A 20,982-nucleotide genomic window follows, 5' to 3' on the forward strand; every position below is an offset into this window, starting at 1 on the left:
AAAGAAAACAAAGCTAAAAGGTTCTATTAAGTTTAAATCGTATTACAGTTTGATTCTAGGGTAAAAGCAAATCTTCTGAAAACATCCAAGGTCTTCTTTTGGAGAAATCATAAGGGAAAACAGTATGTATTTCCGGGTATAAGTAATAACACACATCAGGAATTGGGTAAAGCCATGCCTTATAAATCAATTTCTTCCTTTGTTTCTTTCTTCTTCCTTCCTTTGCTTCTTCCCCTCCTCCTTCCCCCCCTTCTTTCCTCTTTCTCTCCCTTCTTTACCCTCTTCTTTCCTTTTTTACTCTCTCCCTTCACTCAGCATTGATTTATTGTTTACCTACTATGAGGATAATTTTGTTAGCTTTCCAAGAAATAAGCTGCTTTAAAATAAATTTAAAAGCCTAATTTATTTCTACACTTGTGGAAATAACACAAGAGCTGCTAATTTTAAAAGTTCAGGTGAAATTTTTAAATAATGATACAGGACTGTGTAATGCTTTACAAGCCAGATGTCGAGAGGATCTCGATGCCAGATCTGGAGGACAGATTCCTTCCAGGAGGATGGCCTGTGCAGAAATGGCTTCCTGGAGCAGGCAAGAGAACGGGTAGTGGTGGTGGCAGTGAACTTGGCAGCTTCAGGTGATGGGCAGGCCTAGCAGAAGTAAGTGCAAGCTTCAAGTAGAAACTGCTTATGAGTGCTGATGGTATGCCTGCGCTGTGCGAAGTAGTTCACGAACATTGCTTTTGATTTTAACAGCAGTTCAGTGAAGTAGGAATCATTATGAGGCATCTGAGGTTCCAAGAGGCTAAATAACTTGTTCAAGATCTCGTATCTGGGCAGTAGGAGGACCTATGCCAGGCAGGCTCCCAATTCTTCTTCTTAAATACGGTGGTGTGCTGCCTCTGAATCACACAACAGGTGGGAATCCTGATCAGCTTAGAAAGGAAAGTAGGGACAAGGCTGAGACCAAACCTAAATACTGAAAAATAGGTTTGGGGCTTTGTCTTATAGACAATATGGGAGATTGTACAGAAGTTATGTCCTCAAAACAAAATATCTACTTCCCGTGTCTGGAAGAAACTCAGCTCACGTGGTTTAAAGGGGTCAGGTCACGTAAGAACAAGCCTATCTGCTAGCCAACAATTACATGTTCACAAGAAATGAGCAAATTGATATATCATAATCACTACCTGCAGCTATTGAAAGCATGGAAACCTATGCATGATATATATCTACTCTTGACCTCGGCAGGAACAATCTAGATAGGTACTATGCATTTATGTAGGGTAGTATGTACAGAAGACAGAGTGTGATGGATTGAGCAGTGGATGAGAACTGAGTAGTCACTGAGCTGAATCCTTTATAGGGATTAGCGTATTTAATCATAGCAACTTAATAATATATGTACTATTATTATCTCCATTTTCCAGTGAAGCAACTGAGGCTTAAAGATCTTTAATAACCTGCCCAAGGCCATTCAATTAGTACGTGGTAGAATATACATTTGAACACGCTTTGTCTCCAGAACCATACTTATAATTCCCATCACTGCATTCCCCCTTCTCATACACAGTGGAATATCTCATTTACTTTGTAGCCCTATACCTATGAACTGTAAGAGGGAACTCTTAAGTGAAATCAAAATGCAGTGCTCTATCATGGTTTTCTAAAAGTAATGGGAAGAAAGGCTTGTGAAAATCTGAAAATAGAACTCCATTATCGAATTTTACAAGAAATGTATACTCGATATGAGCCAGCATGACTTTTATATAAATAACTGAAATTATTTTTCAAAATAAACACCAAGACATTTTGGGAAGAAACACTGACATTTCTCTTACTTATAGAGCTTATGTTTATTGTCGTATATTTGACAGCATTTTTGCCTAATAAATCAAGGTATTGAATTTATAATTTACATAAAAATCATAGAAAATTAGACACTCTTCTAGCCAGTCATTGCCATTGTGTTGGCTTTCACAGCAGAGCTGGAAATCGTTCTGTGTCTTTGAGATGAAACATTTTTTTGGTAAAGGATGGCTTCCTGACAGTTATTTATCTTGAGAGGCTATAAACCTTTGGATTAATTGCATGTTTTGTACAAATGTCAGTTACTGATTTAGTTTTGATGGATCTATTCATGTCCTGTCAGAGCTTTAGGTGAGTTAAGGTATTGCTTATCATCAGTCTTCTTTGGCTGACCCCTGAAAAGTAAAAATCAGATGTCATGAGAAAACCATTTTTTTTATAGAGCCTTCAAGAGACAACAAACATATCCTCGTGCTGTTTTATAGAACTATGAAGCTGGTACAGATATTAAGAATGAAATTTGAACTCATTTTCTTTATTCTTACTAAACAGGCAACTTTAAACTACGTAGACGTCAAAATGACATGTAATTAATAAGGATATGACTTCATTGGCATCCATTCCTTGTTAATTCAGGCTCTAACCATTAAGACCTGCAATTCAGCGGTATAGACATTCTTGTGGGTTAACTTGGATCCTTATACATAAATGCTTGGGGTCGTGGTGGTGGTGACTTCACAATATACAAATATGTAATGTATTTTTATCAATTAACGTGGTTTACTAATTCATTATGTTTTCGCCACTTTAGATAATACAAATTGCTTTGCCGTATATGGGCTCATTTAGTGGTTTCCAGTGACCTGGACTCTCTTCTTCCCCGGCTGAAGTTACTTGATGTCTACATGCAGTCAAATCACCATCGCAGTCTCTGAGATTAGCCACAATTAAAGAGAGATATGAGAGTCTCTAATTAACTTAACCTTTCTGAACCTCAGTTTCCTCTCTCTAATATTTTATTACAAATACTTTTCAGGGCTGATGTGCATATTGATAAATCCTCATTATTATTAGTGCTAGTTCATCAATGATCAGAGAAGTATCACCAGGAAAACCTTGCTCTTCTCCCATGTTAATATTATGTCTCTTTTCCTCTAATAAGATGCCAATTCTTGAATCATAGTCCTGATGCATCAGTTGGCCCTTTGCTTAGTGGCACTTTTCCTTGCATGTCTTTCTCTTCTCTGCCCGGGGACTGAAGACCTGCCCCAGTATTAGAAACCTGTGCGGGAGTTCTGCTACCTGCTGTCTAATTACCTGACAATTGACTGCTTACCTAGATTTTTGCCCATTGTCCCGGTTTAGGTCTCTCATCACCAGGCTCTGGTCACCTCTCAGGCTACTTCCATGGCTTCCTTAATATCTCTTTGAGAATCCTGGTCTCAGGAAGTCTGCACACAGTGCCCCCTAACCACTAAGTCAGAAGTCATTTTAGTTGATGACCTCTCATTCTTGGAGGGGATATGTTTGTCTCCATACCCCTAATTCATCAATTCAGCTCTTGATTTCTTGCCATGCAAGCCAGTCTACACTCATTCCATTGAAAAATTCTAAAACAATCTATCAGTTCAGGGCCCGATTCTTTTTATAATCAAAATAATTCTTTGGGATAGGACAACAAGAAGTAAAACCATGAGGATTGGTCTAGTCAGACCGACAGTCTGGGTGGTAATAAACATACTCCTGGAGAAAAATGTAGGACTAAATGGAGTTATCTCTAAATAGAATGATTTCTTTTCTATTAATTTTGTGACATGACATGTCAGTAGATCCTTAATGGATGAATAATTTTAGTGCCAATTTGTAATCATCCTTTCCAAAGATAACGTAAATGCATTTTCTGGCCTGCCAATAATCTGTCACAAGTGGACTGCCTGACTTCTTATCTGATTTGTAAAATTCTTTTTTGACTTTTAGTATAATAAGAGATAGTATAAATGCAGTCATATGAAAAACGATGACCAATTATGAATATTCCATACCTGATTCCCCACTCTCTCATCTCTTCACATATATGTGTCATTAATATTAAAACTAAATTAAATTTTGCTGTGGCTGTTTTCTTTAGCATAATTGTTGGTTCCATTAATTTTTAGGAAATAAGTTGAATTACCTCAGGCTTAATGAGGCCTCAAGAGAGTATAAAAATATGCTTCATTTACAGATAGATGCAAACAGTTGCAACAAATTCATAGAAAAGTAGATAATGATTTACAATTGCTACCTTTCTAAGGTATATATTGTAAGGACAGAGGTCAAAAAACTAAAAAGCCTATGTAGGGCAAGTAGATAATGAAAAACAAATGAAGTGAGTAAGTGCTAGACTATGGAGGATTGTATGTGGTGAAATGCAGAGTTTATGCCCTGTCTAAAAGAGCTGAGCACTCTTGCATTCCAGGAAATTGTTGAGAAGCAAGAATTCTAGACCAGTGATGTCAGATCTTCAAATTAACAAATGAGACAAGGAAAAAAAGTGGGGGGAAGAAAACCCCAGAAATTCTGAAGTTTTAACTGCTCTCAATTTGAAATGTTAAGAAAACACAAGATATGAGAACACCAGATTCATTTGGAAAGAAACAGATTTCGACATCTGGAATATATCTAAAACATTGATTCACACATGCTTTAGGTATTTTATATATTACTATTTTCAGATTATGTCTAACACCATAACTGAATTCAGAAAAAAAACAGAACAATTTTTCTCGCTTCATTTATCTCTGGTTCTTTATGGGCTAAGTACAGCCCAGCTAGGAACACATACCCACAACCTACAGAGCGAGGTATAGGAAAATAGAAAAATAAGGACACTTCAGTTCTATGAGAGTAATATTGAGGAAGGGCTGCCCAGCAACCGCATGGGCTCATTTCCAGTTTGCAGTCCTCGCAGAAGCTTTGTTTTTCCAAAAATAACAAGCAAAAAAAGCAACTCTGTTACACACCACTTTATTGCTTAGAACTCAAATGAAATGTTTTTGTTCTGTTAATTTCACATGGACTGAAAATTAGTCCAGGTATTCCCAAACAGCATGATTTAATTTGGAAATATATGCATATATTTTTAAAGACTCTAAAAATAGTCTGCTGGCCATCCATGAAAAGTAGTCCTGAAGGTGGCATTTAACAGAAGTTGCTTGGTTGGTACTTATCTCTCACTGTTAGCTTAACAGAGTTCAATATAATTATATAACATTATTATGGTCGTGAAAAGAGCAGTGACCGAATATAAGAAAAATCAGAGCTCTCGTTTTAACTGTATACCAACTTGAGTAAACATTATGTGGCCTTGAGCAACCATGAACCCGTATGAAAATAAGTTTGTGACCATATTTCCAAGAATTAAAATAAAGATTTGGGGTAATGCGCTCTAAGGAATTAGTTCATTACTCGTATATTTTTTGTTCTATTATCTCTGGGTCTTCTCTGGAGTTTGTATTTGTTAGAAAATTCCAAATGTATTGGTTAATGAGAGGACCTGAATTATGATTTGTGTCTACAAAAGTCATAGAAATGGTGCGGACTATAAAAAAGGCAGGGAAACATGAACAAGTAATGTCTGTGTTAATTTAACTGTGTTTAATGAGTAACCTGACCAAATTTCTGGAAATTACTATGGTGTATTTCAGTTCTTTGCCAGCTAAATTTTTAGGATAAAATAAAGCATACTTTTTAGTTATTTCATATATTATGTAATTCCTATATTATGTAAATATATTTCATATATTACGTTATATAGGTTTATTATGAAAATGTTCCATAGTAGATAATTTGATAAAAAATATTTATTAAAAACTTACGAGTTATATAAAAAAGAAATACCCAAAATGCATATCAAAGAGACCATAGATATTTTTTCTTTTGTATATTTGTTGCCTATTTCATTTGCTTTCATTCTTATTTTTATTATTTTCTTCTCTTAAATTTCACTTGAATTTATTTTGCTGTTATTTTTCTAATTTCTTGAAACTGAAACTAAGCCATTGCCTTTTTGCCTTTCTATGTATTTGTTTACGGCACTGCATTTTTCTCTAAGCACTACTTTAGCTTCTTCCCATAAGTAGTACTATGTCATTTTCATTATTCATTTAAAAATATTTTCTATTTCTATTTTAATTTCATATTTGACTTATTGGTTATTTAGGTGGATTGTTTAATTTCCAAGCAACTGGAATTTTCTGCTTATATTTTTGTTTTTGGTTTCTAGCTTAATTTAACTGTATTCAGAGCATACAGTCTGTATAATTTTAGTGTGTTTATTTTTAATTTATAATTTTTTTAATGCAGTAACATTGGATTGTAACAATATATAGCTTTCCGATGTACATCATTAATATATTTCGAATTCTGTGTAGATTACATCATGTTCACCACCCAAAAACTAATTATAGTCCATCACCTCACATGAGCCTAATCACCCCTTTTGACCCCCCTCCCTTCCCTCTGGTAACCACCAATCCAATCTCCATTGCTATATGTTTGTCTGTCATTGTTTTTATCTTCTACTTATGAGTGAGATCATATGGTATTTGATTTTCTCACTCTGACTTATTTCACTCAGCATAATACCCTCAAGGACCATCCATGTTGTCAAAAATGGCCGGATTTCATCATTTCTTATGGCTGAGTAGTATTCCATTGTGTATATGTACCACATCTTCTTTATCCATTGGTCCCTTGATGGGTATCTAGGTTGCTTCCAAGTCTTGGCTATTGTGTATAATGCTGCAATGAACATAGGAATGTATGTATCTTTATGCCTTTTTGTTCTCAAATTCTTTGGATAAATACCCAGCAGTGGGATAGCTGGATCAGGTGGTAGATCTGTTCTTAATTTTCTGAGGATACTCCATACTGCTTTCCATAGTGGCTGCACCAGTTTGCACTCCCACCAGCAGTGTACAAGGGTTCCCTTCTCTCCACAACTTGTTTCCTGTCTTGTTAATTATAGCCATTCTGCCGGAATGAGATGATACCTCATTGTGGTTTTGATTTGCATTTCCCTGATAGCTAATGATGTTGAGCATCTTTTCATATGCCTGTTGGCCATCTGTATATCTTCTTTGGAGAAATTTCTATTCAGGTCTTTTGCCCATTTTTCAATTGGCTTGTTGGTGTTTTTGTTGTTGAGCTGTATGAGTTCTTTGTATATTTTGGATATTAACCCCTTATCTGATATGTGGTTTGCAAATATCTTCTCCCAATTGTTAGGTTGTCTTTTCGTTTTGTTGATGGTTTCCTTTGCTGTGCAGAAGATTTTTAGTTTGATGTAGTCCCATTTGTTCATTTTTTCTTTTGTTTCCCTTGCCCGGTCAGACATGGTACTTGAAAATATGCTGCTAAGACCCATGTCAACGAGCGTACTGCCTATGTTTTCTTCTAGAAGTTTCATGATTTTGGGTCTTACATTCAAGTCTTTAATCCATTTTGAGTTGATTTTTATGCATGGTGGAAGGTAATGGTCTACTTTCATTCTTTTGCATGTGGCTGTCCAGTTTTCCCAACACCGCTTATTAAAGAGACTCTCCTGTCTCCATTGTATGCTCTTGGCTCCCTTGTCAATTATTAGCTGTCCATAAATGTGTGGGTTTATTTCTGGGCTCTCGATTCTGTTCCATTGATCTCTCTTTCTGTTTTTATGCTAGTACCATGCTGTTTTGGTTACTATGGCTTTGGAATATATTTTGAAATCAGGGAGTGTGATACCTCCAGCTTTGTTCTTTTTTCTCAGGAATCCTTTGGCTATTCGAGGTCTTTTGTTGTTCCATATAAATTTTAGGATTCTTTGTTCCATTTCTGTGAAAAATGTTGTTGGAACTTTGATAGAGATTGCATTGAATCTATAGATTTCTTTAGGAAGTATAGACATTTTAACTATGTTAATTCTTCCAATCCAAGGGCACAGACTATCTTTCCGTTTCTTTGTGACTTCTTCAATTTCTTTCAACAATGTTTTATAGTTTTCAGGGTACAGATCTTTCTCCTCTGTGGTTAAGTTTATTCCTAAGTATTTTATTCTTTTTGTTGCAATTGTAAATGGGATTGTATTCTTAATTTCTCTTTGTGCACCTTCCTTGTTAGTGTATAGAAACGCAACTGACTTTTATATGTTGATTTTGTATCCTGTGACTTGAATGTATTAATTTATTTTCTAAAAGTTTTTTAGTGGACTCTTTAGGGTTTTCTAGATATAAAATCATGTCATCTGCAAAGGAGTGACAGTTTCACTTCTTCTTTTCCAATACGGATCCCTTTTATTTCTTTTTCTTACCTGATTGCCCTGGCTATGACTTCCAATACTATGTTAAATAAGAGCGGTGACAGTGGGCATCCTTGTCTGGTTCCTGTTCTTAGAGGGATAGCTTTCAGTTTTCTTCATTGAAAATGATATTTGCTGTGGGTTTTCATATATGGCCTTTATTATGTTTAGGTATTTTCTTTCTATACCACTTTACTTAGAATTTTTACCGTAAATGGGTGCTGTATCTTATCAAATGCTTTCTCTGCATCTATTGAGATGATCATGTGATTTTTATTCTTCATTTTGTTAATGTGGTATATCGCATTGATAGATTTGTGGATGTTTAACCATCCCTGCATCCCTGGAATGAAACCACTTGATCAGGATGTATGATCTTCTTAATGTCTTGTTGTATTCCATTTGCTAGTATTTTGTTGAAGATTTTTGCATCGATGTTCATCACTGATATTGGCCTGTAATTTTCTTTTTTGTGTTGTTCTTGTCTTGTTTTGGTGTCAGGATAATGTTGGCTTCATAGAATGAGTTAGGAACCCTCCCCTCTTCTTCAATATTTTGGAAGAGTTTGGGAAGGATAGGTATTAAGTCTTCTTTGAATGTTTGGTAGAATTCACCAGGGAAGCCATCTGGTCCTGGACTTTTATTTTTTGGGAGGTTTTTGATTGCTGTTTTGATCTCCTATTCAAATTCTCTACTTCTGCTTGGTCCAGCTTTGGAAGGTTGTATGTTTCTAAGAATTTATCCATTTCTTCTAGATTATCAAATTTGTTGGTGTATAGCTTTTCATAGTATTCTCTTATTTTTTGTATTTCTGAGGTTTCTGTTGTAATCTCTCCTTTTTCATTTCTGATTTTATTTATGTGAGCCTTCTCTCTTTTTTTCTTGGTGAGTCTAGCTAAGGGTTTGTCAATTTTGTTTATCTTTTCAAAGAACCAGCTGTTGGTTTCATTAATTTTTTCTGGTTTTTTTTTTTAGTCTCTATTTGATTTATTTCTGCTCTGATTTTTATTATTCCCATCCTTCTGCTGATTTAGGGCTTTATTTGTTGTTCTTTTTCTCATGCTTTTAGATTGTTTATTTGGGATTTTTCTCCTTTGTTGAGGTAGGCCTGAATTGCTATAAACTTCCCTCTTAGAACCACTTTTGATGTATCCCACAGATTTTGGTTTGTTGGATTTTCATTTTCATTTGTCTCCAGGACCTTTTGGTTTCTCGTTTGATTTCTTCATAGACCTAATCATTGTTCCATAGCATTTTGTTTAATCTCCACATTTTTGTGGCTTTTCTGGTTTTCTTTTGGTAGTCAATTTCTAGTTTTGTATCTTTTTGGTCAGAAAAGATGCATGGTATTATTTTGACATTCTTAAATTTATTGAGACTTGTTTGGTGGCCTAATATGTGATCAATCCTGGAGAATGTTCCATGTGCATTTGAAAAGAATGTGTATTCTGTGGTTTTTGGATGGCATGTTCTATATATATTTACTAAGCCCATCTCATCCCAAATCTCCCATCTCCCCTGTCTACTAGCTCCTGCCAGTCTTTTGTTTCAGCTGTCCAAGTATCCTGGATTATTCATTAGGTTCAGCAGATTAGGTTCTGGTCCACTAGGAATAGTTTATGTTAGAAATACACCAGCATCAATGCTGCTCATTTATTGTCTAGCAACAAACCTCTTTCTTTCTTTCTTTATGTGTACAATAGAGATGAAGCACTTAAATGAGAGCTTATTCACATATCACAATGTACAATATGCTTTTCTTGCCAAAACTCACTTGTTTTCTATCATTTTAGCATTTAGAGTTTTCATTTTTGTTTCCATACTGTCATGACTTCCGGCAACCAGACATCTCTGCAGATTGATTTCAATGCATTTCATAAAGTTAGGTGTATTAACAGTTGGTTTTTCTCATGATTTATGCAACTTGTCATGTAATGAGTATGATTTAATAGAGAAGATTTCAGTCTTGGGTGCGGAAATGAGTCTGCCTATGAAGGAAGGTAGTCTTGATTAGCAAGTGATGAGCAACATTTAAATTCTTCCTGATTTTGGTTATTGTCCTGACATAGGCATTATCATTCATTGTTCTGATGATAGCCTTAACCAATTTTCAATGTCATAGAAAGATGATGTCTAAAACTTATTTGTAAAATATAGTAATTTCTCTTCCATTATATAAAATTACTTTCATTGTTGTAGTCAACCTTACAGGACTACTCAAGATTTAATTTGCTGTCTGCTAGTATGTTTCTTTAGATGCTTCCTTTCCCAATTCATTTACAGTATCATCTTGGCACTCACCCTGCTACTAGGAATACTACACGCATCGCTTGCTCCAATTCTAACATCAGTGTTGCTCTGTGGCTCATCCAGGAGCAGGTGTTGAACATTGATATAAACAGAATTTTGTCTACCAAAGCCAAAATCCTCCCATTTTCAGTCTCCACTGGCCAATGGAATGCTAATGCCAAGCTTACTTCCAAATTCAAGACTCAGGCATGACAGTTCATTATGCTGCCTGCCAAAACTACTGGCCCATGGAAACTCTTATTTTAAAAATTAAAGCAGAGTAAAACTTTCTGTCAAATTAAGTACCTTGTGATTTTACGTGACACGCTCCTAGTTTTTCAGCTTTCTCTGAAATTAGTAAATTGAGATTACATTACAATTAATTACTTAACAAAATTTCTCTTCGAATAAAGCAAACTGCCTAATTATAGCAGAACAGTTCACCATAAATCCCCAAATATTTATTGTGGGGGAAAATAAAGTTAGGAAAAGCTATGGAAATTCTCAATAAATAAAACCTAGAAATTTTAACATTCTAAGTGATTTGAATGCTTAACCAAACCATTTGTATCAATAAGACTTTGTCTTTTAACCACTGATTTATTTCAAATAATTTCAATTTAAAGGTTACATAATTTCAGAAAATAGAACTCATATGGCCTCATTAAATCCTTTTTTGATGGGGACAATATCAGTATAAACAATTTGATAAATTTGAAATACAGTTTTAAAGGCTGAAGGATTCAAAAGTAGTCTTAGGAAGATTGGACTTGAACACATATTTATTAACCTGTTATTAATTACTTGTAATCTTAGGCAATATTTATTAAGCAATAGTGTTTCCTCAATCACTTTTTAAAGACTACTGATCTTGTAACTACTTGTAAACAAAAACTTTAACTTTTGTTAACATCTTTTAGGATGCGTTTTTATATTGATATTGTGGTACTCTTCAGATTACTATAAAGCGATTCTTGGGCCAGCCTGGTGGCACAGCAGTTAAGTGCACACATTCCACTGCAGCAGCCCGGGGTTTGCCAGTTCAGATCCCGGGTGTGGACATTGCACTGCTTGGCAAGCCATGCTGTGGTAGCTGTCCCACATATAAAGTAGAGGAAGATGGACATGGATGTTAGCTCAGGGCCAGTCTTCCTCAGCAAAAAAGAAGAGGATTGGCAGCAGGTGTTAGCTCAGGGCTAATCTTCCTCAAAAAAAAAAAAGCAGTTCTCATATTCCCTTAAATTCAATCAAACACCATAGTATACGAAATTAGAGTAATTTAACCTCTGTCAGGTAGAGATAATGTGCAAAATGATATCAATCAAGTTTGAACAAATATCTACATTATGAGTCTGTGAAAGGAGCAGGAACTTGGATCATAATTCTTAGCTGCTTTTCCAGAGTTTCCCCCTTGGATGTTGTGGGAATAGCAAACGGTACTTACAAGTAAATTATGTCTTACATGGGAGTTAAGTACTCAATGTAGTGCATTTCTGGTTTTGGTGGTACTTTTAAATTTGTTGTTAGTGCTGTAGAGTTAATTCTGACTCCTAGCGACCCTGTGTACAGCAGAGCAGAACCCTGCCTGGTCTTTTTGCGCCATCCTTTCACCTTCTGGAGCTATATCAGACAATAGTCCGCTGCTATTCATAGGGTTTTCCTGGCCAGTTTTTCCAGAAGTGGGTGCCAGGTCCTTCTTCCTAGTCTGTCTTAGTTTGGAAGCACCACTGAAACCTGTCCACCAAGGGGGACCCTACTGGTATTTGAAATCCCAGTAGCAGAGGTTTCAGAATCACAGCAACACGCAGCTACCACAGTATGACAACAACAGAAGAGTAGTGTGGTTCCCTGATCAGGAAAGGAACTGGGCCATGGCAATGAGAGTGCCGAATCTTACCCATTAGACCACCAAGTCTTTTAAAATAGATACTCTGAAAAACATATCAATGCTATATATTTATTAGAATAAGCTTCCTTTAAAACGCTACTGTCCTGACCTAACAGGATGATAAGAAAAATCCCCAAGGGAGCCAAAACTTGGGAAATAATACTGTGGCAAGTGATGAAACCAGAAACGTAGAACTTTGAGGGTTATTAGCAGGTGGCACAGGGAGCAATGAGAGAGCTGTGATTCACAGAAGAAATAATACACGTCCTATAGAATTAAAGACATTGAATCAGCAGTTCATAGTTCTCTCATAATAAGAACATCAAGTACAGACAATTTATAGTTTAAGAATAATTTCTGTCTTTCAAAAATTATGATCATATTCAAGAACAGATCAAGAGGGAGCATTCTCTATCTTATTTTACGAGGTTTGTATAACTTCAAGCCAAAATTAGATAGAAATGATGCCTGAAAGGAACATTGCATACCCACTTTACTTATAAAAAATAGACATGGAAATTGAGAACAATTGTTGGCAAAATAAATCATATAATAGCTGAAAATTATAATGCACTCTAAGTAGAGTTAACCTTAGGAATGAAAATTTGACTTAATGCCTCAAAATCAATTAATTTAATCTACCAAATTAAAGAAAAGGATAATATGAGAACTCACACTGCTTAACAACAAAAAAACAAACAACCCGATCAAAAAATGGGCAGAGGACATGAACAGACATTTCTCAAAAGAAGATATGAATATGGCCAATAGACACATGAAAAGATGTTCATCATTGCTAATCATCAGGGAAATGCAAATCAAAACTACACTAAGATATCACCTTACACCCGTTAGATTGGCAAAAACATCCAAAACCAAGAGTGACAAATGTTGGAGAGGTTGTGGAGAAAAAGGAACCCTCATACACTGTTGGTGGGAATGCAAACTGGTACAGCCACTATGGAAAACAGTATGGAGATTTCTCAAAAAGTTAAAAATAGAAATACCCTATGACCCAGCCATCCCATTACTGGGTATCTATCCTAAGAACCTGAAATCAGAAATCTCAAGAGTCCCTTGCACCCCTATGTTCATCGCTGCATTATTTACAATAGCCAAGACGTGGAACCAACCTACATGCCCAGAAACTGATGATTGGATAAAGAAGATGTGGTATATATACACAATGGAATACTACTCAGCCATAAAAAAAGACAAAATTGGCCCATTCACAGCAATGTGGATGGACCTCGAGGGTATTATGTTAAGCGAAATAAGCCAGTCAAAAAAAGACGAACTCTATATGACTCCACTCATAGGTGGAAGTTAGTATATTGATAAGGAGATCTGATCGGTGGTTACCAGGGAAAAGGGGGGGTGGGGGGAGGGCACAAAGGGGGAAGTGGTGTACCCACAACATGACTAACAAAAATGTACAACTGAAATCTCACAAGGTTGTAATCTATCATAACATTAATAAAAAAAAAGAAAAGGATAATATGATTATCTTAATAAATGCATCAGAATTTATGATAAAATTCAATACCCATTTATAAAACATCTCTTACCAAAATGAGAATGGAAGCAACATGTTTACCCTGATATTTAGAATACAGCATGGGTGTCCACTATCACACCTGATTAAATATTTTCTGGAGGTTTTAACCTGGATAGTAATCCAAAAAATAGTAATGAAACCTTTAAATAACTAGAAAGGAAGTAATAAACCTTCTTTATTTGCTTATCATGTAATTTTTTAATAAAGAAAACTAAAAAAAAAGAAATAGTATAATTAGTAAGAGAATTTAGCAGGATTATTTAATAGAACAAAAGAATAGTATTCCTCTACACCGGCAATAAGCAGAAAAATATATTATTAATTTTAAAACATATTTTATGTTAGCATTGACTGAATATTTGGTAACATTGCTGTTATTTTATTATAAAGATGACATTTCTCCTCAAATTGATCTTTAGTTTCAATGTAACTCAATCACAAGGAAATTGATAAGCTCATTCCAAACTTGGAATGGAAGAGAAAAAGAAGAAAATAATGAAGATGTTCTTGAGTAAGAATAAATAGGAGGACTAGGCATTCAGAGTGTTAAGACATATTATCAATTAATAATTATTAAAATAGCATATTATGTACATGGGTCATAAAGACTAATGGAATCAATTATGGAGCCCAGACAGACCCACACACATATGAAAATTTATATACGACAGAATTGTCATTGCACATTAGTGGAGAGGATGACAAACAGTGTACTAGGATGATTATTTATGCAGAAAAAGTTGCTATTGGATTCCCACCTCCTACCATACACACACACACACACACACACAAATATATTCCAGGTAAACATTGAAATGTGAAAAACAATTCTTTCAGACTTTTAGGGAAAAAAATGAGATTTCTGAAGTACATCAGAAAAATGTACAAAGCATTACATTATATTAAAAATTATGTACATTAAAATTATAGACTTCTGAGGCTGTCCCAGTGGTGTAGGGGTTAAGTTTATGTACTCCGCTTTGGTGGCTCAGAGTTTGCAGGTTTGGATCCTGGGCATGGACCTACACACCGCTGATCAAGCTTGGCTTGATGTACAAAATAGAGGAGGATTGGCTCAGATGTTAACTCAGGGACAATCTCCCTCAAGCAAAAAAAAAAAAAAAAATAGAAGAAGATTGGCAACAGATGTTAGCTCAGGACCAATTTTCCTCACCAAATAAAAAAACCCAAACCCAAGTAAAATTATAAACTTCTATTAATTGTAAGACAAGACATTGAAAATGAAAGAGAAGCCGAAACTGGGAGAACATAAGTGACATATATATGATCTAAAAAGGATTATCCAGAATATACAAAAACTTCCATAAATATGGGTAAAAGACACAGTCATCACACAGAAAAGGGAACATGGACAGCTAAATAATATATGAAAAGATCCTCATTAGTAAACGTGGAAATGGAAATTAAAGCCACAACAGGATACAATTTTATCCTCATTGGTAAGCAAAAATTAGATACACTGAAAATAGGACCTTTTAAATAATGCTAATGGGCTGCAACCCAGTAATGTTATTTCTGAGTTAAGCAAATATACAATTTCACACCTACCACACTGGCAAAAATATAAAATAAAATAAAATAGTGGACACCACCAGGTGTTGATGAGGAATGGAGGAATAGGGACTCTCATGCAGAGCAGGAAGGACTGTAATCAAAACCCTTTTAAAAGCATTTGTTCATGTCTTCCTAGAGACTCTTGCATATGTCTATCAGGAAACATAAACAGGAATGTTCAGGGCAGCATTGTTTATAATAATGAAAAACTGGAAACAATTTTAAACTACTTATGTCAGGAAATCAATAAATAAACCTAGAGGAATCTGAGACACCTAATACTAAGTGAAAACAAACCACAAAACAATACATATATTAACAATAATCCCCCTGCTGCAAATTGCTGAGAGAGTAGATCTTTTTCTGCTTGTTTGTTTTCCATGCAAGGAGACTGTTGTCACGTTCTCACCACGAAAAAGAAATGATAGTTATGTGATGTGATGCCGGTACTAGCTAATGCTGTGGTGCTAATCCTTTTGCAATATATAAGTGTATCAAATTAACACATTGTACACCTTAAACTTATACAATGTTATATGTCATTTATATTTCAATAAAGCTGGAAACAATAGATATTTAACATACCAATTATATAAAGGTAACAAAATCAGTATCTAGAAGAGGGATCTGCACTCCCATGTTTATTGCAGCATTCTTTCCAGTAGCCAAGACAAGCTCAGTGTTCACAGATGGCCTGATGATAAAGAAAATGTGGTGGTGTGTATATATACGTATAAATACATAATGGAATATCATTCAGCCATAAAAAAGGAGATCATGCCTTTTGTGACAATGTATGTGAACTTGGAGGACCCTATGTTAAGTGCAATAAGCCAGATTAAGAAGACAGATACAGCACAGTATCACTTATATGTGAGGGGAAAAGAAGTTGAACTTGTAGAAACAATCATAGCTGCCAGGGGCTTGGGGAAATGGGGAGATATTCGTCAAAAGGGACAAGACTTCAGTTATAAGATAAATAAGTTCTGAGGATCTAATGTACAGTAGGGTTACTGTAGTTAATACTGCATTGTATACTTGCAGTTTGCTAAAAGAGTAGATCTTAAGTGTTCTCAGTACACACAACACATACACACAAAGGTAACTATGTGAGGTGATGGATGTGTTAATTAATTTGATTGTAATAATCATTTCATAATGTGCATGTATGTTCCATCATCATGTGGGTTGTACACTTGAAATATATACCATTTCATTTGACAAACATACCTCAAAAAGCCTTCCCCCCTAAAAAAAGAACAGGGTAGAAGGCAAACTAGTTTTATTCACAATAAAAAATAGAATTCTTCCAGTTAGCTCTTGAAGGCAAACTAGTTTTATTCACAATAAAAAATAGAATTCTTCCAATTAGCTCTTCTAAAAAATTTACATGGCACTAATGATTGGTCAAAACAGATATTTAAAAAAATAGAAATAGCCTTAAAAAGATAGAAAGCAACTGAGAAATTCTTTGTTACTGCATGTTCCTGTATAGACCAGCTTTTCAGCTGTCAAGAGACCTACCTTTTGTTTCCAGTAATGCCTTCCTATACTATTGTATGTGGTTTTTTCCCTTTGTCTGTATTTCTTTTTCCTTTCAGATGTGTTCTGTTTTGAGGTTCTTAAATAAACAGCCTACTAAAAATAGCAAGTATGTGTGAGAAAAATAATATGATGGGCGAAAATAGTGACGTAAAAATATCTACTTAGGTAATAGATTGGATAGCAATAAAATTCTTATAAGCAGAAGCATTTTTGCCAAAAAGGAGGCTGGTCCCTTGTCATTCCAGCCTCAGAGAAAACAAAACAACATTTTAATGGATTATTATTTTTTAATTTCCCATGTCTGATTCCATTCTAGGTTCTACACATATTTTTAACAGATTTTGTCTGGCTTCTAGGATGTCGTAAGCAGAAGTAGATAGTGTCACTGTGGATTACAGAACAGGTATAGGAATAAATATATAGACTACAGCAAGCACATACAAAAATTTCATATTTGTTTGACAATCTGTGGTTGGCTTTACTATGACAGATTGATTTTCTTGCATATAACTCATAGCATCATATACTTTGGCATGTAATTTGTATCAAAAGAGTTCTCTGTAACATTTTAATTAGCACTAGTTATATATTAATCACCTAGCTTCATATGGTATCATATTAACTACAATACAGAACTGTCTCAACCAGCAGGACTCCTAGTTTTTGAACTGAGTTTTAAATGGATTATGTTGATGTCGATAGAAGGATCAGAATTAATAAAAAACTAGTTGGCATTAATCACTCTCTTGTCTGCAGTCCCATACTGCTTTATTAGTTCTTAATTTCAGAACTTAATTCATTCTGCTTTGATTTGTGTAATTTCTGTGCAAGCTCATCACATCTACCAAACTGAGTTTCTTGTACAGTGTCCTATCTCATTCATCTTTCTTATCCCACATCTATTAGTAATTGTTTGTATATTGAATAGTCGTAACTCAAAAGAATAAAGATTTTCCCTGTTTTTTTAGAGGTTGCTTTTTAAATTTCTTTCAGAAATTTGATACAACTGTATAAAAGTGAAGATGACGTGGAAATTTCAAAGAAGATTAAGACTCACTGGACTTCTTTGGGCCTAGAAGATGTTCAGTTTGTAAATTACTCTGTGCTGCTCAGTCTGCCAGGCCCTTCTCCCAGCTCTGTGACTCTGAGCAGCAGCGGCCAGTGCTTTCATCCTAATGGCCAGCCTTGCAGCGAAGAAGCCAGAAAACACGGCAGCCAAGATCTGCTCTACCCATACGCAGCCTATTCTGCCAAAGGAACTCTCGAGGTAATATGACCATTTGTCTCTGTCATTTACAGTGAGATGGAATTAGAAAACAACAGCTTTCATCTAAATTGAACTAACTGGCAAGACACAGCTTACAAAAGTAACCATTAAATAGTCTGTGTGGAGGTGCCAGGAAAGGGAAAGGAAGATTTGGATTACCCGACCCTTTTCTTGTCATATTTTGAAAGTGAAAACATGTTAGAAGAATTTAATTCGAAGTGTTGAATGTGTGACTGAGTCATTCACATTTTGCTTAGTCCGTATAGTGCAAGTTCATTTCATTCTTTGGTTTTGAAGAGGCAGATTTTAATAGATTGATGTGGACAGAAAGAATAGAAATGGAGGTAGTTGTGTTTTGAGATTGTGTGCACACGAGAAATGAAGTGGAAAATTGATGTGATGATTCACACATTTAAGATTTGAAATACAGTGCTTCTGCTTTCTTGATGGAACACACAGGAGCTAGGGAGCCAGGTGTGGATTATTGCTTTGCTTTTTCTGGGTTAGCTGGTTGTTTGGCATTGTGGTTAAGTGCACAGCTTCTAGAGCCACATGGGTTAGTTTCAAATCTCAGCTCCCCTGGTACCCACTGTTCTTTAACCATCTAAGGCTGAGTTTCTTCATCTCTAAAAGAGATGCAAATTATAAGAGATCCAACTTGATAAGGTTGTTGGGAGAATTAAATTAGCTAATATGTAAATCTTGGAGGACAGAGCCAAGCCGGTGGAAAGGACAATATACCAGTTAGATACAATATATAATTGGTCACTAGTTTCCTTTAAGGCAAATTTTCTGTCTCCATTTAAAAGTATCATTTTAATAAACACACTTAGTCTCATAAAACTGTAGATTGCCTTATTTAATACGAATTAAATAATGTTATGTTTCTGAATGTTGTTAATTACTGGCACAGATTTTTAATAATCTAACTTCTTATTAACTCTGATTAATATATGAAATATTTAAATCATTTAAAATTATTTTACAGAAATACATGCTTGCTCCTCATACTGTTTTTATCTTTTGAAGGGTGGAGTGGGGAGAGGCAGTTTACCAGTGGTTTAGCACTGTTTGTGTTCTGCATTGTATCATTCTCTGCCTCTGAGCAGAAGGAATACATTTAACCAGCACCACCTTGAAGAACCTTTCATTAATTAACAGTTTTTTGTTGTTAGTGGCATGGAGTGGACAGCCCTGTGCACAGAATCCCAGAATTCTGCCTAATCTTTTTGTCCCCATCTTCTCACCTTCCAGCGCTCTATTAGACAACGCTCCACTGCTATTCACAGGGATTTCAGGGCCAATTTTTTTGGAAGTGGGTGGCCAGTTTCCTTCTTTCTAGTCTATCTTAGTCTGGAAGCTCTGCTGAAACTTGTCCACCATGGGTGACCCTGCTGGTATTTGAAATACCAGTGGCATAGCTTTCAGCATCATGGCAACATGCAACCACCACAGTACAACAACTGACAGATGGGTTCCATGAGCTCGAAAGAAACCTGGGTCACAGTGGTGAGAGCACCAAATCTTAACCACTGGACCACTAGAGCTGGCTAAATTATTAAATTAAATTAAAATTATTAAATTAAATTAAAAGTTAATGCAATATTAAATGTCTGCAGTATTTCTAGTGTAAGACTAATATAATTTGATTTGATTAATGTACACCATTTCTGGTAGGCAATAATAGAAAAACACCTGTGTATTAACAAAAACAGAAGCAGACTGCCAAAACTCTTTCTTTGATTCAGAAGCTTTGGTCTCAAATCAAGATTCTGAAGTTATCCCACATATTTCCTCTCAGACTCCCAATGCTGCCTAAGCCCCACACATTTCCAGCCTCCGCTTTTTCCCAGTTGATTCAAGTCCAATACAGTCATCTCTTCCCCTAAGCAAAAGCATGTCTAAAACTCAGAACAACAAGACCCCAGGAGCTTGAGTGGGTCCCTGGAATCACCCCCATCTTTTGCTTTTCAAGTTCTTCCAGCAAACATTCATTATTCCTTGACTGAGGTGACGTGGAAAAGCGATGAAACTACAATTTGTCTCCCTGTTTCCTCAGTGTGGCCCTCTTCAATAATCCACTGGGCCCATTGGATTGGTTTTTATGTTCCTGTGTAACCGTACTTCTGAGAGTTTTCTACACATTTTTCTTATGAGTTATAAATGTTTAAGTTTTCTCTTTGTCTCATATAAAAGAAAACCAAGTCTACTACAGAATCATGGAATTACTTCAATGTCCGTAAGTCAGAAGTCATTTTGGGACCCTCCTACCACTTATAAATTTTTTAAAAAGGAGTGTTGAAAAAGACAAAGTAGCTGTTAAAAGGGAGAAATAAAGTTAACTATAGATGTAGAAATATACCCCGTGTTTGAAATATAAGGCCTAAGTAAAAGGGAGTAGTGTTTAAAGGAACTAAAATGCAATTATGGATAAAACAAACACTTTTGTATTTGAAGAACATAATTTGAGAAATTAACCATGCAAATTAAATGAAGACACCAACAATAACTATTTTTAGAATTATATTAATAATTCAAATCTATTACTCTAAGTACATAATTTAAATATCCATATCAATGAAGGATATAATAAATTTTTGATATTGATTTTTTAAACTCAAACCATATAACGATTTTCAAAAGCATAGCAGTTGCTAGGTGACTATTTTATATGCATATAGAATACTTGCGTATATTTTATGCACGTGTTTTAGACAGCTGTATTAGTGAAACTCATA

General features: G+C 35.3%; 1 protein-coding gene across 10 annotated transcripts in view; it reads left to right on the top strand.

The window, feature by feature from the left end:
- Nucleotides 1-20,982, top strand: part of NAALADL2 (N-acetylated alpha-linked acidic dipeptidase like 2) — a 1,266,186-nt gene that overhangs the window by 712,450 nt on the left and 532,754 nt on the right. For all 10 annotated transcript variants that reach the window (XM_070582377.1, XM_070582380.1, XM_070582376.1 and 7 more), the window contains one exon: nucleotides 17,971-18,244. In XM_070582377.1, the coding sequence (XP_070438478.1) occupies nucleotides 17,971-18,244 (274 nt within the window). The remainder of the gene's footprint in view (nucleotides 1-17,970; nucleotides 18,245-20,982) is intronic.

This window comes from Equus przewalskii, chromosome 18 (assembly GCF_037783145.1).
Source record: "Equus przewalskii isolate Varuska chromosome 18, EquPr2, whole genome shotgun sequence".
NCBI lineage: Eukaryota > Metazoa > Chordata > Mammalia > Perissodactyla > Equidae > Equus > Equus przewalskii.